At 40.4% G+C, this 23493-nt stretch overlaps 1 protein-coding gene across 1 annotated transcript in view; it reads right to left on the bottom strand.

Annotated features, from left to right (window-relative positions):
* The window catches only part of MED12L (mediator complex subunit 12L), a 386104-nt gene that overhangs the window by 357013 nt on the left and 5598 nt on the right, over positions 1-23493 (bottom strand). Inside the window, exons 2-5 of the mRNA XM_044669473.1 lie at positions 11352-11459; positions 9728-9832; positions 4823-5014; positions 3307-3342 (exon numbers count right to left, since the gene is read on the bottom strand). Coding sequence (XP_044525408.1) covers positions 3307-3342; positions 4823-5014; positions 9728-9832; positions 11352-11459 — 441 coding nt within the window. The remainder of the gene's footprint in view (positions 1-3306; positions 3343-4822; positions 5015-9727; positions 9833-11351; positions 11460-23493) is intronic.

Raw genomic sequence — 23493 nt, 5'->3', positions numbered from 1 at the left:
TCTCGAAATTCCACAGGATCCTTTCTCAAAATGTTTTTAAATGCTTAAAATAAAATACTTAAGGCGTAAAAAGGAAACGAATTTTATTGAAATAGAGATTTTCCTCCAAACAAGTTCACACACCGTCCTACCTTCTCTTCCCCTGTTAATCCATGGATTCGATGTTAAGAATCAATGCTCAACACAAATGGGAGCACTTATTAAGGGAGGGAAGGAGGAAGAGGGGACCAGATCTGGAATCACATTGATATAAAGAACTTCCATTGAAGAAGCTCCTACTAGTGGCAGATTGGCGCCTGCTCTGAAACATAAGTCTTAGAATTTGTCCTGGGACACTGAGAGCTCAAATAACTTGCCCAAGGTGACACAAACGAATCTATATATCACAAGCAAAACACGTACTCCACACTGAGGCCACTCCATTCACTCCAATACACGCGCCCTCAATGAAAGTTATCCCTGCTAAAATGATACATCAGCAATCCGGACAAACACTGACGTGGAAAATAAAGAGTGTCGAAAAGAAACAGAAATGATAGAGGGATTAATTTATTCATTTAAAGTAGGACTTAGGGAAGTTTATTATTTCATTGCAGACCACAGAGGTCCTAGTGAAGGAGCTAATGCTCCAACGTAGAGAAGAGCAGAGGGGAGTGGGTAGGAAGGGTTAATAACTCTTTCTTAAAGTCTCTAATACCTACAATCTTAGGAATGGCTTGGTTACCCCCAGAATCTGGGCAACTCACTAATCCAGAGAAGAGGTCTCTGGGAGTCGACACTTACATTTAGCTGCGACAGCAGGCGGGAGGTGGGAGTTACTAAATTCCGGGGACAGAACAGGTAAAATGAGGAACATAGAACTTCAAATGAGAAAATTCCTGATTCTGTCATAACATGTGTGAAACCGGCACCAATCACTTAAGCTTTCATCCTTTTAATTTTAAAAGAAATGGGGAAACTAGGTAGCACAGTGGATAGAGTGTCAGGCTTGGAGTCAAGAGCACCTAGGATCAAATCTGGCCTCAGATGCTTCCTAGCCATATGACCCTGGGCAAGTCACTTAACCTCAATCTACCTCAATCAAAAATCGATTTCCTTAATTGTAAAATGAAGATAATAGCATCTACTTTCCAGGGTTGTTGTGAGGATCAAATGAGTTATCTGTAAAGCACACAGCAAAGTGCCTGGCAAACAGTAGGCATATAAATGGTTATTCATCCCTCTTCATCTCTTCTTTTACTATTCTTTAGGGCTGTTAAAGGTTATAAAGGAATATAAGAAAACCCTCTGAAAAGCAAAAGTATTAAATGAATTAAAGGCCTTTTATTAGTATTTCATTTTTGAGTTCCTGGGATTTCTCTGAACCAGCAAGGGTATTTCCTAGCCACAGCCACAACCCGAAGGCACATTGGTCTCAACCACCACAACCATGGAAAGAACTAAAGATTTCCTCCTACTGTCTCTCAAGCTGCCAGTGGTTCTTTCCATGTGAAATCAACTGGCTCCCACGCACACCTTCTTCTCATCCTTGGCCAGACCCTCCAATTTGGCAGCCACCACTCAAAGGGGAAAGAATTAAGGTTTCAAATGGGAGGGGGGGGGGGCACCTAGAATGCATCTGGTCAAGAATCAGTAGGACGTTTTACTTGTGAAGCATTTCACTGCAAGGACACGAGGCTCTAAGTTCACTGACTACACCTTTCAAAACTGTCACAGGAAGACACGCACTTAGTTACTCATCCCAAGGGCGCATTGGCCGTTCACTCTAATGCAATATTTGGTAGGTCAAATGTCCGTCAAAGGCCAGGCTGCTTCTCAGGCAGGCACACAGAAAAATGTCTCAGGACCCAGATCCAGAGGAGACGGAAAAACAAAAGCAGGAGAAGTCTGCCACCTCGGAGAGTTATTACTGACGCTATCTTTCCTGGAAAGCCTAAATGATTTCTTTGTAACGGCAATCGACAGAAAGATTAAACGCTAAAGAAGATAAATTTAATACAACATATTAAATATTTAGATGAAATATCCAACAAAACAGAGCTAGTGGAGGTATTAAAACAGTCCTAGGCAAAACCCTAATGTTACGCTCACAAGCAATTTCCCAAGAGGAGTAGTTAGCCAAATCTGAGAGCTTCAAATTCCAAAGAAACAAACATACATATATACATACACACACACATACATGTGAGAATAAAGTTATATCATTAGGGAAGAAGAGAGAGATCGATAGCTTTGCCCAATTTATAGCTATAGCCAGTGCTGACCCAAACTATGAGAATTATACAAACCAGAAGGAAAAGGCTCACATGGACCAAATTGTTGCTCTTCCTTACAGAGCTAGAAACTACTTTTACTAGAGGAAAGTGACCAAAAGTTTGGGCTCACTGTTTGATTCAGTCAGTCATCTGGCAAATGCAAATATCTTCTTGTCTTCTAGGACAGTTAAATAAAATACAGTAAGACTGTAACTGTCTTGAAGTTAAATAATATCAATGTTTTTCAGGGAGGTAACAGCTGCTGCTACATAACAGTAAAAACTAAGACCATCCAATATGTAACTGCTGGTTTCCTCCCATGGAAGAACCCTCTCTTCTCCCTACCCATTCCTCTTTGTCCATTTTTCCATACTGGCATCATCTATTGGCCCAGCAGGGCCAAAAGGAATCCCCACCACTGGTCGGACTGATCAGATGACCACCTGAAATGGATAAGTGAAGACTAGAGAAGTTTTCAAAACTTAGAGACATTCCCCTCTAACACACGCTAAAGCAGCAAGGAAGGTTCCCATTCAAAATCCAGCTGTTCCTGTCTATCCATTAAAAAAACCCTGTCCCCTTCCCGCCATGCAGTTGTCAACCTCTCTGAAGTAAAACACCTGGAGATTTGCATGATTCATTCTGACAGCAAAACAAGAAATTTGATCTTTCACACATCCCCAACTCTATTAGACCCCAAATCGGAGGTAGAAGTTGACGCATGATCTCAGCAGGAAAGGCAAGGATTTCTGCCTTAATCTATCTGAAAGAGGAATTCCAGGAGAAATGCAAGAAGCCAATACTTAAACTGGAACTTAAAAAAAAAAAAGAAAAGAAAAGAAAAGAAAAGAAACTAATGAAGAACATGCAGAGAATGAATAATTTTGCAATCCCAAGAGGAACAGGTGCTCAGGCCAACTGAAAATGCTCTTAAAAAAAAGGAAAAGAAAAGAAAAGAAAAAAGCCCAAGAAATGACTACTTTGAACTATGTTCAATGGTTCTACAAAGAAAACATCTATAAATTTGCAAAGAAGGAATGCCAGGGCTTACCTGAACAACACCTGATTTGGCCAGGGTAAGCAGCTCCTAATAAAGAAAGAAGAACATTGGCTAACAAACTGCTCCAGGATTTGCCTCCTTCCTAGAAGATGACCCTCCTAGATCAATACACTTCTAATGCAAAGTGCATCATCCCCTTGCCAGCAGGAGCACTCAGAGAGCATCAAAAATATGTTTGAAATGCTTCCAGAACAGAGAAACCTGCTAAGAAGAATGCCAGGTTGGCCATGCAGGAGTTGGAGGTGCTAACCCACAAACGGCATAGGAATTCCTAGTGGAGAGAAAGCAAACAGTAAAACGTACTCGGATGAGATTAGCCTGGCCTCCAGTGCGGTCATCTAGTAAGCCATTCACCACTGGAAAAGACAAAGCCAAAAAGTCCAACAAGTTTTAGTGACGTGACCCAAAAAAAAGGAGGGGAATGGGAGCAGGTTTGGTTTGCGCTTAGCAAGTTGCCTGGCACACAGTAGGTGCTTAATTATATATACATTTATTAACTGACTTGTTTTGGGTAGGTTGTTCTATACATTTAAATATTTCAGTTGGGTCTGGTCACAGAAACCTATGGTGGTAACAGGGATTTGAAACGAAACCAAAAAAGACCAATGAAAAGCAACAAGTCCTATTTAGAAGGAGTTTTGTTTAAAAAAACAAAAAACAAAAAACCTGCAAGGAAGTTCTTCTCTACTTTGGGCCAGTGCCAGGGCTGCTACTGAAAAGTTAATCGAGAGAATAAGATAGAAATGCCTTGGACAAAAAAGTCTTCAGAGGAGACTGTAAAGAAACTCACATGCTCATTGGAAAAACCATACAAGAGAGGTCAGAGATCGAGGAAGCCATTTCTAAGCCTACCAAGAAAAAGGTTTCTAGCTCTTTAGCTAGTTTCCAATGAACATTTTCTTTTAGTTGGCCCACAAGATTGTTGATCCTGTGTGTCTTTTTTCCCCCTTTACAAGAAACTGTTCATTCTGAGGCACACCGATCAAAGGAAATAGAAAGCCACCCAACGAGCCTGGCAAACTCAGTTCATTTCACTCTTTCATCGATGAAGAACACACAGAACCTCAATCTTGAGCTCGCCTGATGGGGGAAACAAGATTTAGCTCCAAACCTCAAGATGCTTTCTTTTAAAGAGGGGTGAATCACCCACAAAGCACAGAAAGTTATACACACTTAGCTCTGCTTTCAAGGACTCCCCAAACTGAGAAGTCCCAGTCATGGAAATGATGGATTCTCGGTACCTGCTCTGGACGTCAAAGTCCTTCTCTGTCTGCCTTCAGTAGGCCATAGAAACTGTGTTTCTACATGAAGCTTCTTGTTTTAGACAGAAGCCCTACATGTGCCACACAGTCCAAAATCAAGAAAACTGGGGGGAAATATATATACACACACACATGGAATCCCCCTCTTATTTGGGGGTGGGAAGAACTTCATCACCATGAACTTTTCCACTTTAGTGAAAAAAAAAAAAAGTATTAAAGCAATGTGAAAAAAAAGGAACTGATACCTTTTTTGCTAAATTAGTGAGTGGTTTATTTCCTGCTAAATCAGAGAACCAATTGTGAATTGCACTCTGAGATCGAGCAGTCACCAGCCAATAATTATCTTTAGCATTAACTTGTGGTTTCTTCTTTCCTGTGTCCTGGAAAGTATTTAGCTTCAGTTTCTCCGCTAATATGCTGCTAAAATAAGCTCCAATCTGGTGAAATGAAAGAAGAGAAAAGAAAGAAAAAATAAATTTAAAGATCATAAAAAAAGCATCCTGCTAGTATTAAAAATTGTGAGATTACTATTTAATTGGATAAAGTCACCAATTCAGTCATTCACATAATAGGATTACAATTCAATCCCTCTAAGCAAAGACTTGGGATTCCCCCATAAAAATCAGATAAAACCTTTGTTCTTTGGAAATCTAAATTACAAAAAAAGTTGTTCTACCAGAAAAAAAAATGTATAGGAAGGGTAATGGCTTTGAAGACATCTGGCAAGACAAAATGGAACATTTAAAAGGTGAAAAACTTTTGCCTTTCTAGCTGAATCTATCTTTCCCTCCTTTATCACATTAGACATTCTTACTAATGTTAATTATACTCAGCCCTCTGGGAGCATATTTATCCTAATATGAATTTTGGGTTTTATAAGAGTAGTGGAAAAATCTCGTAATCGTGCAGTAATTACTCCCTCCTTCTACTGTCTTTTTTTTTTTACTTTATTTTCCCCCAATTACATGTAAAAACAATTTTTAACATTCATTTTTAAAAATTATGAGTTCCAAATTCTCTCCCTCCTTTCCACTCCCCCTCCTCCATCCCTGAAATGGTAAGCAGTAGGATATAAATTTTAGTTGTGCAATCACGTAACACATTTTTTTCCCATATTTGTTATTTTTATGGATTTCTACCATCTTAATAGTGCATACATACATTTACATTAAGCACTCTAAAAATCTGGTCAAAGTTATTTAAAGTTTCTTTTCATAGCAGACAACTTAAAATTCCCAAAATTTTCAATTGACTTGCCCATTTTACAGATACTAATTTCTCATGATTCTGACCACACTTCACCTTGAATAAATGGAAGCAAACACGCCTTAGAGAGCTTTGTGGAGCTATTTCTTCATATCTGTATTATTGGTTTTTTTTTTTAAATCTGGAACTGTTCGGGTAGGGGAGGAGATCAAAATGGACATCAATAACTGGAAATGGATGAAGCTATAAAATCTCAGGGTGGCTACATGGCACAGTGGATAGAGCACCTTGTCTGGAGTCAGGAAGGCTCATAGTCCTTAGTTCAGAGAAGACCTCAATCATTTAACTAACTGTGTGGCCCTAGGATGAGTCACTTAATCCTGTTTGCCTCTATTTCCTCATCTGTAAAATGAGCTAGAGAAAAAAAAATGGAAAACCACTCCAGTATTTCTTCCAATAAAATTCCAAATGTGATCACAAACAGTGGGACACAACTGAATAACAACAAATGTAAACTTGCTTCCATTCCCCTCCCCACAAGGTCTGTAAAAATTAAAATGAAAGCCAGTGGGCTCATGGGAAATATAGTTCAAAGACCCCAAAATTTTTTCCAATATACACAGATCTATAGAAGTATCTCTCCCCGATTCTTTACCCCTTTGGTTTTTTTAAAGGTAGGGTATGCTTCCCTATATCCCCCGGTCTATTTAAGCGTCTCTTCCCCTACCCTTCCCTTTAAATGAAAAAAATTAAATTAAATTAAAAGATAGGGCAGGGGGCAGCTGGGTGACCCAAGGGATGGAGCACCAGGACTGGAGACAGGAGGTCCTGGGTTCAAATCTGGCTTCAGACACTTCCTAGCTGGGTGACTCTACACAAGACACAAACCTGATTGCCTACCCTCACCACTCTGCTGCCTTGGAACCTATATAGGGCCTTGATTTTAAGACAGAAGATAAGAGGTTTTAATTGTTTGTTTTTTAAGGCAGTGCCTCCCTGTGTCCCTAGGTCTATTTAAACATATCTTCCCTACTCCCTACCCATGTTTTAAGAAAGGTAGGTCAGTCTCTCCCTGCGTCCCTCGCCACAGCAGAAGGGGACGACCAATAGGTCTTAAAGCCCTAGCTGTGCAGCAAGAGTAAGCACAATTTTTAAAAGACAAATTATCATCCGAGTTAATGTTCATGAGTCAATAAATATTTAGTCTGTAGATTGGTGTACAGGTGTAAGCAATTAGCCAAATCTGTCTACCTGAATATGAAAGAGGAGCAATTTTTTAAAAGATGTGAAGAAGGTGTTCCTTGATCCTTTCTGATTAATGCCTGATTAAAATTTGGGCTGTTTGCTTTTATAATTACACTTTCTTCTATGGACTTAATGATACCGATGGAACTCAGTATAATTGCATATGCATCCTGGGTCCTGTGAATACCTTCTTAGCAGATGCATATTGCAGGAAGTAAAATTTTCTGGGAAGTAGAAGACTTAGAGAAAAAATGAATTCTAGAGCGAGAGAAGAGACCAAAGTATGATTTCTGACATTTAATTTGAAGTGTTTATTTCCTCCAATTTAATGTGTATTTTTTTTTAAAAGACTTAAGAATTGTCTTAGTAACCAGGAAATGGGGTGGGTGGAAGAAGTGTCTAAAACAATGGTTCCCCACCTATGGGAACCCAGAGACCCTTTGGAGACCACACAGTTATTAAAAGGGGTCTACAAATCCTTGTGCAGGCCAATCATTGCCATTCAGATGTATGCTTAGCTCCAACAAGATATTCAGCTTGGATAACTTTAGTCCAACTATCAATAATATGGAATTAGGTCTTGATTAGTGATACATGTAAAACCCAGTGGAATTGCATGAAACATGTAACTAGGGGAAAATATTCAAAATAAAAATTAAAAAAATATTCAGCTTGACTCAGTTTAAAAAAATAAGCAATTTCACCTTCTGTAGGTTGAAAATATAATGTTCTGCACAGATAGTAGCATTGCTATTTTTCAAAGTAATACATATGCTGCTGGGATTTAAGAATATAATTTCAAGGGACAACTAGATGACTCAGAGGTCTGAAAGTCAAACTTAGAAATGAGAGGTCCTGAGTTCAAATCTGGCCTCAGACACTTCCTAGCTCTGTGACCCTGGGAAAGTCACTTAACCCCCATTGCCTAGCCCTTACTACTCTTCTGCCCTGAAGCCAATACACAGTATTGATTCTAAAATGGAAGGTAAGAGTCTAAAAAAAAAAAAGAATATTTCATTGTCAAATATCATTGAATTCATAGTAGGTTGGTTGGTTGGTTTTTTTGCCATCATCTATTATCTCAATTGGAAACAAACGAGTCTTACTCTCAGGTGGGGATAGGTTACGTTTTTGTGAAATTAAAAGCCATCTTTATAATTAAGATTAAATTTGGAACCACAAGCTGAATGTTTCTTGACAACTCTTTCTTTCTTCTTTTTTTTTTTTTTTAAACCCTCACCTTCCATCTTGGTGTCAATACTGTGTATTGGCTCCAAGGCAGAAGGGTGGTAAGGGTAGGCAATGGGAGTCAAGTGACTTGCCCAGGGTCACACAGTTGGGAAGTGCCTGAGGCCAGATTTGAACCTAGGACCTCCCGTCTCTAGGCCTGGCTCTCAATCCACTGAGCTACCCAGCTGCCCCTTGACAACTCTTTCTTAAAGTCTCTAATACCTACAATCTGAAAATGCCTAAGAAATGCTTGGTGACTGACTGCCAAGCCATACATAATTAGTGATGGGAAGAAGAGCATAGTAGAAAGAATATTGAGCCTGAGCTCAGAATATCCAGGCCATGTCCAAGTTCTTGTTAACCCTCTGAACCAGGTAGGGGCAAGGTAAGTCCACCAGACTCGCCACTGCCATGAAATTGAAAAGGGGTCAAAGAGCATGAATATCCTTAAAAATATATAAAGCATTAGTCTAACATTAAGCATTTGTATTAAATAGCAAAATGCCTGTAAGAGGGGTTAATCCTTGAGAATGTATCAAGTTGACTCTGGGGAATTAAACAATTCAAAAGGACCAAAATATTCCAATGCCAGGAATCTCAATAATGATGGTTGTCATGGCTTCCCTTCTTCTTGACATTGGCATTTTAATAATTAAAGAATATGTCACATTCAACTGAAACTGAACAAAGAGTTCATGCCAGGTCAATGGGTCTGGCCAGTCCTCTGAGACGTGTTCCTAATCTCATGAAACAAGGACAAACTCTTTTTTGTTGTTCTAAATCAGTGATTCCCAAAGTGGGCGCCACCGCCCCCTGGTGGGTGCTGCAGCGATCCAGGGGAGGCGGTGATGGCCACAGGTGCATTTATCTTTCCTATTAATTGCTATTAAAATTTTATAAATTTAATTTCCAGGGGGCTAAGTAATATTTTTTCTGGAAAGGGGGCGATAGGCCAAAAAAGTTTGGGAACCACTGGTCTAAATCGAAGTGGAGAACTCCCAACTTAGGCATTCATTCCACTGACATCCTTTAGTGAAGCTTTTCTAACTTGTAACCTTAGAGAGTTACCCATGAAGAAGTAGTGTTCATAGTCGGATGGCCACTCTGAATCATCAGATTTTAAGTTAATATAACACAACTTAGAGAACATACGCACTCAGGGAAATAGTTCTGTTTAATGTGTATCGGGGACCATTTCTTTAAAGGGACTAATATGAAATCATTATCTGTTCATCTTTTCCTTGCAATTTTATTTCCCAAAATGGTCGTGTTGGGCTTGAGACACAATTCTGTTCGAACACACTATCACCTGAAGAACAAAGTCATCCCATGCAACTAACCACAGCCTGGCTATCATTTCGAGAGATATTTTTAGAACAAAAAATATCTGCCTGGATGAAAACCGAACAGTGTGTCTAAGCAGAAAATCACGCCCCCTCCAGAGTTCAGAAATGAAGACTGAGCCTTACCTTGGATGGGTTAATGACAATATTCTTGGCGGAGCCATGCTCGTCACCAGAGAAAGCTGGTTGGTTATTGAAGCCTTGCTTTACGTTCACTGCAGTGAGTTCATCCTGTTAAAAGCAGGTATGAATGAATCATGATGTTTTAAAAACTTGGACTTACACTTTCACAACTGAACCTGTCTTTGTAATATTTAGTAAACATCGAGGCTTGCCAGAGAGGCTTATGTCACACTCGGTAAAATGCAGGAAGAAAGAACGAGCTATTCCAAATAAACAGAAAAAAAGAAGTTTGGCTCTACAGATCCAAGACCTTGGAAGCCATCTAGTCCAATGCCCTCCTTTTACAGATGAGGAAACTGAGGCCCAAGCAATTTGGTCAAAGCCACAAAACAGAAAATGGTAAAGACAGAATTCAAACCCAGGGTGTCCCTGACTCTAAAATCACTGGGTTTTTTCCTTGCACCACACAGAAAATTGCAGAATGTTAAAGCTAGGAGGGGGCAGCTGGGTGGCTCAGTAGATAGATAGCCAGGCATGAAGACTAGAGGTACAAATTCCATCTCAGACACTTCTTAGCTGTGTGACCCTGGGCAAGTCATTTAACCTAGTTGCCTAGCCTTCACCATTCTTCTGCCTTGGAATGGACATTTATCAATTCTAAGATAGAAGGTAAGAGTTTAAAAAAAAAAAAAAGCAAGAAGGAATTTCAGATAATGCTTGCAAGGTAAAGAATAAACTTATATAAGGCCATAGAGATAGTTACTGGCAAAACCACTGGTCCTGTCAAATTCCTAGCTTGAATCAAATGTCACTTCATGCATGAACATCCTGGCCGATGTAAGTAAATGTACCACGGCTCCTTCTTGAAGTTCCTTTGCATAAGCTGTTTATACACCAGACTAGAAGTTCCTTAAGGAAGCACGATGAATTCCTAGGGCTCTTTAAATCCTCTGGCAATTTAAATGCCCCCATTTGGGACTTAAAAGCCCTTTACAATATGGCTTCCAGCATTACACATTATTGCCCTTCACAAATGCTGCAGACTAGTCAGTGCTCTGGCTCTTTTTCAAAGACCATCCTCTAACTCCCCACAAGCTTTTCCCTCCCTGATCTCTTGGATTCTGTAGTTTTCTTTAAAGCTCAGCTCAAGGGACATCTCCCCCTGCTCGAGACCTTTTCTGGTTCCCTCAGAGGCTAATGCTGCCTCCGTCCCAGAAAGTGACTTTGTGGAGATCATGTGCTTGCTGACTACCCTGATAGAGCCCAAGCTTTTTTTGTATATATCCAGTACCTAGGACAGATCCTGACACTCAGTAGGCACTTAATAGATGGATGCCGGTGGATTAGTTCAGAAAAAGAAAGCCATCTTTTTGATTTTTATTCTCCAGTGTCAAGTGGTATCTTCCAACAATGGCAAATCAAAGAATTTGCTCAAAAGAGCCCCAGCTCTCCCACTTCTTCCCATCTATCTCTCCTCTCCCTCCTTCCTTCTCTTTCTCCCTCTCCTTTCTCCCCATCTCCCTCCCTCTCTCCTTTTCCCTGCCTCCTTCTCTCTCTCCCTCCTCCTTCTCTCCCCCCTTCCCCCCAATGTTTGACAGTTTCAGAAAATCTCAGTATCATTTGGTACCTTTAATCTGGCACAAACCAGGACTCGATCAGCAGATTCCTCATCACAAATCTCACTGTTCTTGGCAATCTTACCAAAGTCATATTTCCACATCCTGAATAAACGCTTCTAAAACAAATCATCCCAATACAGCATTAGGCAGAAACAGGCTTTTCTTTAACGTTCTGGCCTTTGTGCCCCATCTTTTTCAAGTGAAATGTCATTAGGAGGCGAATCTCATGGGATATCCTAACTAGCATTACTGTGATTAAATTCGGTTATTCTTGTTTCTGAGCCAATGACACTAGTATCGAGTCCAAGTTCTCTCTGAACTCTTCACTTCAGAAGCCAAGAACACTTAGAACTTGCTGCCTAAAAGATCTCATTTATTTTTAAGAAATGGAGCTTCCCCACCTGAGCACAGAGGTATGTGTTATGCTCGACTCATCCTAGATGAAGCCAGAGAGCCCAAGCAATTAGGCGACTTACTGTTCAGTCTCAGCAAACCTCTATCCAAATGCAGGCAGTTAGGTGGCTCAGTGGATAGAGCACTGGACCTGGAGTCAGGAAGACTAGTTCAACTCTGGTATCAGACACGTACTAGCTTTGTGACCCAACCAGGCAAGTCACTTAAGTTTGTTTGCCCCAGTTTCCTCCTCAGTAAAATGAGCTGGAAAAGGAAATGGCAAACACTCCTCTATCTTTACCAAGAAAATTCCCCTGCACAGCACTGGCATGCTGTGGTCCAAAGGGTCATGAAGAGAAAGACATAAATGAACAAGTGGGGCTAACTGGGCTCCTGGAAGAATCTGGATTCAGAAAGTCCTGAGATCTAATTCCACCTCTGAATCTGAGCAGGTACATTTTACATCTGTTAAGTGGCTTCCTGAGACATTTAAGTCTCAGACTCATATTTCATTTGGGTTGAAGTCCACACTTCAACAGAGCAGAATCTCTCTAGCCCAGTGTTTCCCAAACATTTTTGGCCTACCGCCCCCTTTCCAGAAAAAATATTACTTAGCCCCCTGGAAATTAATTTTTTTTTTAATTTTAATAGCAATTAACAGGAAAGATAAAAGCACCTGTGGCCATCACCGCCTCCCTGGATCGCTGCAGCACCCACGAGGGGGCAGTGGCGCCCACTTTGGGAATCACTGCTCTAGATTGACAATCACAGAGGCTTCCTGCACTTACAAATGTTCATTAAATAAATTAATGGGTACTGCATAATAGCAAGATGGGCCACTGAAATCATGGGTAGGGAAGTAATCACAAGTAAAGAAACACCAAACACTCACCATAAATTTAAACTATTTATAATTTGTATTTGTTTACACATGTTTATGCTGCAATCTGCACTAATGTAAGAATCCTACTAAATACATGTAGGCGATATGCTATAGAGGATTTGCATTTGGAGGACCTAGGTTTAAATCCTTCCTCTGCTAATGACTGCCAATGGGACTTTAATCACCCAGAGCCTCTACTTCCTGTAAAGTGAGGAGGATGGATGAGATCGTCCCTGAATCACAGAATCACAGAATTTTCCAGTACAAAAGGACTTTTCAGCAATCATCTAGCCTGACCCATAGCTGAAAAAGAGTCCTTACTACAACATATTTGGCGGATACATAGGATAAAGCACTGAGTTTGGAGTCAAGAAGACTCACCAAATCTGGCTTACTAGATGTGTGACCCTGGGCAAGTCACTTAACCCTGTTTGCCTCTGTCTCCTCATCTGTAAAATGAGCTGAAAAAGGAAATGGTCAACTATTCTAGTATCTGAAAACCCCAAAAGGAGTTGGAAACAGCTCAATAGCAACTATAACATAACCAAAAAGTGATCACCTAATTTCTGCTGGATGATATTGTGTGAGGAAGATCTCCCTTCCTTCCAAGGCAGTCCCTTCCCCATTTCCATCTGAATGGATCTTTAAGGTTTCATCAAATACTGAATCCTAGGATCTCTGATCCTATCAGCTATGATGCTGTGAACCTTAAGAGGCACTAAAAAAGCAGTCTGCCTCTGTCTCTCTGTCTCTCTAATTGGAAACACAGCTTCCCCCAGCCATGTCATCTTCACTGACTCACCTATGACAAGTGAAGGTCAAAGGCCTAAGTCAGAACAGCCAATATACAAGGTTTCCGAAGGCATGGAAGGAAAGGAAAGCTCAGTCTTCTCTTACGATCACTCTTGCTCCTTCTCCCCACATGCAAGTGCTCATACTGACACCAAGAGCATCCTAGAACAGAGAGCACCTGTGCACTTTCAGCAAGTGACTGCTTTAAAGATAAGATCAATAAAGGGCCCAACCACGGCCATCATCTTGATATTTTGCCAAGTCCCAGACGGAGGCATTTTATGGTACATAAGCACTCAATCCAAGACTTAAAAGGCCGTATTAGCTGTGAACAGAGGTCTCTTGGAGGCACGCCATGTAACTTTATTTAATTGTGTGTGCTATTACTAATAAGTTGGCAGACCACTGTTTTGGCCCATTATCAAACATGTCTTGTTTTGGGAAATTAAGCTCTAAGGTAATCGAGTCTCCTCTAAGCATCTAGAAGGTCATTCAGACTTTGCTTCACCCAGAGTTACACACTCACATATCAAAGAAACCTCAAACTGCTCAGACATTTTCAAATGAATGACTTGAGGGGGCAATCCAATAGCTCCACGACAGAGGAATCTATTTTAGGTGGTGGTAGGGAGGAGGTAGAGGGAGGGAGAGAGAGAGAGAGAGAGAGAGAGAGAGAGAGAGAGAGAGAGAGAGAGAGAATAGGAATCAGACCTATAATTTCTTTGGCTATAGAGAATCCCTAAAGAAATTCCCTTTACTGGTGCAGGTTGGCATCTTCTGCCTAGAGTACTAAGAAATTAAACAATTTGCTCAGGGTAGACTAAGCCAATAAGACTGAGATAGGACTTGAACTCAGGTCTTCCTGGCTTCAAGGCTAACTATTTATCCCTGACCATTCATCATATATCCCTGTGTATATGTCTATATAGATGAGAAGGGAAAGGGAAAAGTTTGCATGTTCTAATAGCAAAAGCTTTGGCTTTGGAGACAGAAAGATCCAAGTTCACTTTGACAATTACCAGTTACATGACCATGAATATACCACAAAGTCCTTAAGTCACAACTTCCTTGTAAGTCAAATGGGGATAAAATCTATCCTACCCATCTTACAGAACTGTTGTAGAATTCAATTGAGATAATCATAAACATAAAGTATTTTGCTAGTCTTCAAGGGCTATCTACATGTCAATATTATTTCCAAATGAGTTCATTTGGAAATCTAAAATTGTAGTTCCATTCTTGAAACAAAATATTCTTGAGCTCAGAGTTCAAGATTTGAACCCAGATCTTCTCACCATTAGATCACAATGCTTGAATGTATTCAATCAAATTCTTATGGAGGAAGAACAAAAGTGAGACAGAGAGGAAGAAAGATGAGAAAGGAAGAGAAAGAAGAGGGGAGGAAGGCGGAGTGAAGAAAAGAAAAGGGAATGGGAGAAAGGAGAGAAGGAGGGAAGGGAAGAAAAGGAGGGGAGAAAAGATAAGGATAAAGGGATAAAGAGATGAAATCACCAGTCCTTGAAATACTAAAGAATACCACATAATTGACTCTACCTTTCTGAGCTTAAATAAATGAGGGGTTTGGACTAAATGAGCTTAAGATTCCTTCCAGCTCTAATATTCTATGACTTTAATTTAATAAAGATCATTTATTACCCTACCACAAACTACCTGGGTGACCTTCAACAAATCATCAACCTTCTGTTTGCTCATGAGGGTGTTGGTTTCTGAGCTGCTTTCAGCTCCTTCCATGAATAGGGGAGTGAAAAGAGAGAAAAGGCCAAGAGAACAACATGATGGAGTAGGAACAGGGCTAGGTTTGGAAGCAATAAAGCTGGTAATTCAAATCCCTTCTTTGACTCTTAGTAGCATATCAGGGCATCAGGGAGCCACTTAACTGCCATGAGCCTTGCTTTCCTCCTCTGTAAAATGGGAATAATAATATTTGTAGCCCCAACCTCATGGAATTGGTAGGAGATAACGGGTATAAGGTACTTTGTAAATGTGATGTCAGAAAAGTACCATCTTAAAATGAGCACTCTGAGTCGACAGAGCCTGAGGTCTGTTTTTCAGAGGTTGAGGATGGGGAAGGGAGGCAAGGGAGTACCAATAGGAAACTGAGTTTCCATCTTTGATTTTTCTCTCATGATATTGCATAAAGAGTAATTAAATAGCAGCATAAATGTTTCTTCCTTCCCTCTATCGCTGTCATTGTCATTCAGCCTATACAACTTCTGTGATGCCCCATTTGATGCCCATTTTCTTGGCAAAGATACTAGAGTAGTTTGCATTTCCTTTTCCAGTTCATCTTACAGATGAGAAATTGAAGCAAAAAGGGTTAAATTCTTTGCTCGGGGTTACACAGCTACTAAGTGTCTTAGGTGAGATTTGAACTCTGGAAAATGAGTCTTCCTGACTGCAGACCCAGCTCGCTATCCACCGCGCCACTCCCTCCATTCTCCACACAAAAAAAAGGGGGAAAAAATACAAGGACAGTGTGTTAGGGCTTAATCATGCAGCAGGTCTGCAGGGTTTTCAAGACCCAGTAGTACAATTGTGTTTGGCACCACTTCACTGTAGGGACTCCTTTTTTCTGGTTCACAACAGAAAGAAAAGTGGTTTATCAAGACCCTTTCCATCCTCATAGAACAGCAGTTCAATGGATAGATCAATAATTCAACATGACAACTAATATCTTTTATGTCCCGAATCAAGGCAAGACCTTCCCTAACATTAGTCACAGGCAATTGGACAGGCTTTGCCTCTGTTTAAAAATCAGAAATCCCTCTTATTGAGTTATTTTAACTTATTATGATTTGAAACATTTTTAATACATATATCAGTGGAAACAATGTTGAATTTTTAATAAGTCCTTAAAAAATGACATTTGGGGATCATGAATTTTTCTATTCCTATTAATACTTAGCTATATCCTGCTCACTGCCACTGTGGGTTTTTTCAACACTATTACTAGATTTGAGAGTTATTCATATAAGTGTCAACTCTCAGGGAGCAGCTAAACAGAGAAATAATACACAGCTTTGCATCTCTGGGATAAAAAATTTGATGTATTTCTGGGATTGAGCCAGGGGACTAATTGGTGTACCTGAGGCACCAGCATCCAATCGCTACTCAGTAGAGCATTGAAAAGCCAATGTGGGGGCCAGAAAAGGGTCATGGACCTCTGGCCTTTAGTAAGGAGTCTGATGATCTGCTGGTATTCAGGTGCCTAAAGATCACAGACTAGGATGCCCCAGGCTGCATTCCCTGCTGCAGGAAAAGAGGGATCAGAGCTCCTGAGGGTGACTGACAGCCAGAAGAATAGGAGATCATGAATGGACTTCCAAAGAGGAGACTGTGGTCATGGGGAAAGATCAAGAGATAGAAAGAAAATGTTAAGTTAGAGACAGACCTAAGAAAATTCCTACCATGGGGCAATCTGTCTATCCTCTCTATCTCCTGCAGGAATTGGTACATCAAAGAGGGATCGCCAGGGGAAAAAAGGGGGCAGTGGAAGAGATACAGAAGACAATAACATTGAAACTGTTTAGAAGAGGGAACTCAAAATGGATACTTTAGAAGATTTAATACTATAAGGAATATAGAAACTAAAGAAGGAATAAGTTAAGTTGAGAAGCCATAAATCAAAGAATAAAAGTCTAGATTAGATAGAAAAAAGAAGAGAAATACAAAGAGAACAAGAGAATAAAGTATTTCTTTTTTTAAACAAGGGGCAAAAAATAAAATAAAAATATTTTAAATCCAACAGACAAAATATGTTGGAGGAGAAGATTATACCTGAAAATTTAACTGAGAGAAAAAGAGGGGACGAAGTAGATAATGAGATACAATAATTTCTAATTTAAGCAAAATTCTGGAACTAAGGAAAAGGATAAATTTAGGGGGAGGATGTGCCTGAAGGTAAAGGGGGAGTCAGTGCGAATAGATTTGTCTTAAAGTAAATTAAACACAAATAACCAAGGCAAAATTTAGTCTTTACAGAGGGGAAGAGAGAGAACAGTCCTGGTTCTGAACTCTCCTCCCTTGTCTATCCCCTCCTTGAGAGCTATGTGAGGGATTCCTACTTCCACATGACACAGGAAATCATCGCATCATCTACAACTCAAAGCTCCCTGTTTGGGCACTGGATGGCAAGAAGATACAGAAAAGTGGCTGCATTGTTAAGAGTCCCTCAACAGCTTCTCTCTCAAAAGAGAGTTAGGGTCTGAGGACAAGCCTTCTCCGGTCTCATAAATTAGAACACTACAAAGAGCACAGGTGGCCCAGAGGTGAGGCAAGTCCCAAACATTTTTATGTGATTATAAAACCATCAGGTCAACTTTTAAGAGCAACTAGGATTAAACCTAAGATCATAAATTTAGTTATCAAATCACAAAGTTACTTAGAAATCATCTAGCAAAAGCCTGAATTTTACTAATAAAGAAATAGTCCAGCAAAGTGACTTGCCCAAGGTCACAGGTGATAACTCCCATCCAGAGTATTAACTTTAAGCTTTACGGTTTGCAAAGTGTTTTTCAGGTGTTATCTCATTCATTTGCTCCTCACACCAAACAAATAAGGTAAGTACTATTATTAATTGTGGGAAACCTAAAAGAGAAATCTCAGATTATTTTCCCACAAATATCTTCATTTTATAGGTGAGGAACTTGAAACAAAGGATAAATTACTTGCCCAGAGTCATATAGGCAAAGTATGCCATGCGAATGAACACTGGTTTTTTTAACCTCTTTTTACTCAGGAAGCCTTTGCTCATTTTAATGAAGAAAACAATCTGGGAGGTGGGAGCAGGATGAAGAAATGAGGCAGAAGGCGAAATACTTAGGTTGTAGATTTCCCTGGGCCAGTAGTCACAATATTCAGGAAATCTATAAAAAAATCTTTCCAAAGTCTTCTATTCCAATGTGGGATTACTCTCACACTCCAGGAGTTTTTCTTAAAATGTGGGATTGTATCCAGTATCTGCCCCTGCAATCTCTACTCATTTCTCCCTACAAAGGTTCCCATTTGGATGGTCAGATCTAAGAAACCAGAGAGACCATCTAGTCCAAGCCCCTCCGCTAAGACCCAGCCAGTTTAAGTAACAAAAAATAATAATAACAAAGCAAAATTTAACTAATATACACTGATTGCTCCTTCAAATACAAGACCTCATTTCAAAGAGAAATGCTTTAAAAGGATTTTTCTGATGGCCACTAGGTGGAGCAGTGGACATCATTGCACTTGGCCGTTATTTAGATTCTTTATTGGAGATGACCACTAAGTGGAACTGCGGGCACCATTTACTTGGGCATTATTCAAGCCCTGTATTGAAGGATTTCTGTAGGTGGCCACTAGGTGGAGCAGTGGACACCACTGTATTTGGTCATTACTATAGTTATGTCCTTTGTTAAAGGACTTCTTTAGGTGGCCAGTAGGTAGAGCAGTGGACACCACAGTATTTTATGTCCTTTATTGAAGGACCTCTTTAGGTGGCCAGTAGGTAGAGCAGTGGACAGCACTCCATTTATGTCCTTTATTGAAAGACCTCTTTAGGTGGTCAGTAGATAGAGCAGTGGACAGCACTCCATTTATGTCCTTTATTGAAGGACCTCTTTAGGTGGCCAGTAGATAGAGCAGTGGACAGCATCCATTTATGTCCTTTATTGAAGGACTTCCCTAGGTGACCACTAAGTGGAGCAGTGGACACAGCTGTACTCGGAAGTCAGGAAGACTAGACTTTGAATCTAGTCTCAAACACTAGCTCTTTGACCCTGAGCAATTCACTTAACGCCTCTCAGATTCAGTTTCTTCGTTGGTAAAATGAGGACCTCTTAGCACCAACCTCACTCAGTTGTTACAAGGATCAAATGAGAGAACATATGGAAAGTGCTTGGTATCCCTTAAAACACAGTATAAAAATGGTGGCTCTTATTGTTTTTATCCACATTAGATCAATGATCTTTCTAACAGTCCTGCAATTGACTAGTGAGGTATTATCTTAATTCTTTTAAAGATGAAGCTTAAGTAAATTAGTAGTAGATTAGCTACAGGTCAAGAGCCAGGTGCCCCTTTCTTCAGGGCTCCACTCTCCCTAGATTTCGACAGCCTTTTTACTGCCTTGAAGATCCTTCAAGTTCCAGAATGTTAGGACCAAGATTGAGTCCTTTCCTCTCATTAAAATGCCCTCCCTACACCAGAAGACGATGGGAGCTCAGATTAGAGCCATGACAAGTAAAAGGTCAGTCCTCTGTCTTTTTTCATACGGGTAGAAAGCAGAGACCTCCAGGACTCCCTAAATTCGAAAATCATCTGTAAATCTCACATCATTACTTTTACAATGCATTTCACAAAATGATCCTGGATTTTTGGATCACTTCTTGCCATACACTGTGTTTATATCAATAAATGTTTTATTTTGAAAGCAAAATAGCTGTTTTGATCCAGTTTTTCCCTTTTTAAACTCATTTTCCCACATAAAAAATAATACTGCATAGACCACAACTTTTGCCAGCCCCCTCATAAGCCAATTTAATGTATGTATACATACCCCATTTATTACAGACACACAGATGCTCAGAAGTTTCTACTAGTAAAACGGATCCTCCTCGAGTCAAAGGCTGTTTTGTTTCTCTAGTCCCATTGTCTAAGAAAGAACAGTGCCTGAGCCATCATAAGCACTTAATGCACTTGCCAAATTGAATTTTATTCAAAAATCTTTCTTCTACAATTTTCTGTTCAATAGTAGGAAGTTCCAGAGGGTGAGTGAAATGTCATGACAAGTTAAGATGTCTCAAGGAGTTAAAAAAATATTCCTGAATTTGAAATTCAAAAATCTATCTCCCATTTTAAAAAAAAGTCCCATATCCATCACTTCCTAGATCTGGGGTCATGGGCAAGTCATTAAGCCACTCTATACCTCAGTTTTACCCATCCATAAAATGGGAATCGTCATACTTGTATTAGCTACCTCCCTTCGTAGTGGGGCTCAAGTGAAATAATTTAAGACAAATATTTTATAATTGGAGAGTTCTAGATAAATGTGAATATCATAAAGAGATGCTATATTATACATGTTATATTAAAAAGTGAGTATTATAATAAAAAGGGTCTTCTGCCCACTAAAATCCCAGAAGCATCCTATCTTTACAAGCTTGAGGAAGTAACTTAACCTCCCTGGCCTCAGTTTCCTTCATCTACAAGATGAAGAGAACAAGTGAAATTCCTTCCAGCTCTTGATGCATGATCCTGCTTCCTTGTTATAGAGAGTTATAAAGGTAACTCTGAGATCAGCCCCTCTGCCCAGCCTCCTCTTCTGTTTAAGTTAGCAACATCAGTGTATATATAAAGGTTCCAGATTGAACCCTCAAGATCCATTAAGAAAGAGGCACCCAGAGTTAATGCCATCATTCATTCCGATTGTATGTAGTACCCATAGTGTTGACATAATGCCTTTCTTTTTCTTTTTTAAACCTTTAGTTTCTGTCTTAGTAACAACCCTAAGACAGAAAGGCAAGAAGGGCTAGGCGAACAGGGTTAAGTGACTCACCCAAGGTCACACAGAAGTATCTGAGGCCAGATTTGAACCCCTGTCCTCCCAACTTCAAGCCTGGAGGCTCTATCCAATGACAATGTCTTTCCCAGGGGCTCAATGAGTTATTTGTGAAATAAGAGGAACTGGTGAATACAGACATTCACAGAAGCCTAGAATCTAAGTTAGAAGACTTTAGAAGGGATGCAGCTAAGTGCCTCAGTGGATTGAGGTTAAAACCTAAAGACAAGAGGTCCTGGCCTCAGACCTTTTATTGTGTGACCCTGGGCAAGTCAGTTAACTCCCATTGTCTAGCTCTTACCACTCTTCTGCCTTGGAGCCGATACATTTGGTATTGAGTCTAAGAGGGAAGGGAAGGGAAGGGCTTAAAAAAAAAATTTAGAAAATTCTCAGAAGTCATCCTAATCTCTGTGTGACCCTGGGCAAGTCACTTGACTCCCATTGCCCACCCTTACCACTCTTCTACCAAGGAGCCAATACACAGAAGTTAAGGCTTAAAAAAAATAAAAAAGAAAGAAAAGAAAAAAAAGAAAAAAAAGTCATCCTAATCCACATGCAAACAAGAATCTTCTCTACAGGGGGCAGCTGGGTGGCTCAGTGGATTGAGAGAGGTGAGGTCCTGGGTTCAAATTGGCCTCAGACATGTCCTAGCTGTGTGACCCTGGACAAGTCCCTTAACCCCCATTGCCTATTTAAAAAAAAATTAATCTTTTCTACAACATTCCCAACACCACTCCCTCTCAAGTCTGTCCATTCTATGTCGAACAGTAGGAAGCTTTTCATCAAGTCTAGATTCACTACTTTGTAACTTCAGTTTCTGCCCTCATTCTCCCCTCTGGGTCCAAGCAGAATAAACTGAATCTTTGTTTCACATGATAGCCCTTCAAACTAGCTGAAGAGAGCTATAACTGCCAACCACCTCCTAAACCCATTTTCCCCCAGTCTTTGGGCTAAACATCCTCCATTCTTTTACCTGAGAGCACAGGTACCAATTCGAGGCTCTTAGCATTCTAGTTTCCCTTCTCTGGACACTCTCCAGTTTACCAGGATGTTCCCAAAACGTAATACCCAGAAATGAACACCCTGTCCAGGCATCGCCTCCAAGTGGGAGAAGAGAGGTCCAGTGGGAGGGAGCTCGGTTCTCCCTGTCCCAACCTTGGTAGAAATCCTAACTGAACAAATACTATTTGCCTCAAAGCATGATGCTTACCACTTCCTGAGGCACCTAGATCACACTCAGATTGCCCTCTGCCCAAGTCTGAGGCTTGTCCCGAGAGCCAACCACCAACGAGCAAGGCAGTGAACAATGGCTTGATTTCAAGATTTAGTTGTCTACTAAGGTCCGAGCCTTTTGTGAAAGAGCCGATGAGCCTGGGTCAGGAAGACAAAAGCAGCACAGCCACCGACTCGGCCAGGATCTTTCTCCTAGCTGCCTCGTTTAGAGCCCCACAACTCCCGTGCATCTGTTCTGCTTGTGATCGTTTGCATTAATAGTGAGAGAGCTTCCAGACGCTTGGGTGAACTTGGGATCCTCAATCACAGCTCTATGGAAAACCCCATCCCACAATCCTGCCCGGCCAACTGGCCTACCTACCTCCTAAGCCTGTTTTGGGGTATCAATGGCAACCAAGAGTTCATGAATGATGACACAGAATTTAAAGAAAGCCAAGGGAGAAAACATTTCAGAGACATAAGAGGCTGTCAAGGCACTTGAGGGAGTCAAATCTTTTCATTTTATAGCCAGTAAAACTGAGCCGGAATGATTTGAAAATGCCTGACCAAAGAAGGGAAAGCCTGGTGAATTTGGAGTAAAGGAACCCAAGTTCAAAACACAAGTCTTCTATTGATGCTGCCCACTGTGGGCAAGTTATAGCATCTATCTAGGTTCTCATTCTTTACCAATAAAATAAGAGGATTAGACTTAATGGGCTCTACGCTCCCTTTAAACTGTAAATCTAGGATCCTGCATCCCTCATGGAACATTCTTCTCCACTGCAGAATATCCACTCACACACATCTGCATTTCTTTTTCTGCCGATTTTGAAGAAAGAGAAATCAGAGTATCAAATAATTTCAGTTGATGGGGAAAAACTCAGTGGTCATCGATTCTAATCCCTAACTGAAAAGGCTTCATCTCTAGAACAAACCTGATAAGTGATTATTTGTTCATCCAGGCAGTCAATAAGCATTTATTAAGTACATCTACGAGGTGTCACGCACCAAAGACACAAAGGTTCTAAAAGGTGGTCTCTCTATTCTTAAGGAGCTCCAAATCAAAAGGGGAAGGTGGGACAGGAGGAGTTGAGGATAGCATGGGTTTAGAACCTGGGTAACAAGATGGTGGGGCCTCCAAAGTAATGGGGAAATAACAGAGGCAGGGAGAGTTTGAGGGAAAGATAAGTCTGAACACATACTCTAAAGAGGATTATAATAATTTGGTTCTACTACCTAATGGCTGTGTGTGTGTAAGAGTGAGAGAAAGTGAGAGAGAGAGAGAGAGAGAGAGAGAGAGAGAGAGAGAGAGAGAGAGAGA

This window comes from Gracilinanus agilis, chromosome 3, assembly GCF_016433145.1.
Source record: "Gracilinanus agilis isolate LMUSP501 chromosome 3, AgileGrace, whole genome shotgun sequence".
Classification (NCBI taxonomy): Eukaryota; Metazoa; Chordata; class Mammalia; order Didelphimorphia; family Didelphidae; genus Gracilinanus; species Gracilinanus agilis.
Note: the sequence above shows the minus strand (reverse complement) of the source record. Positions and strands in the feature narration are given on the sequence as shown.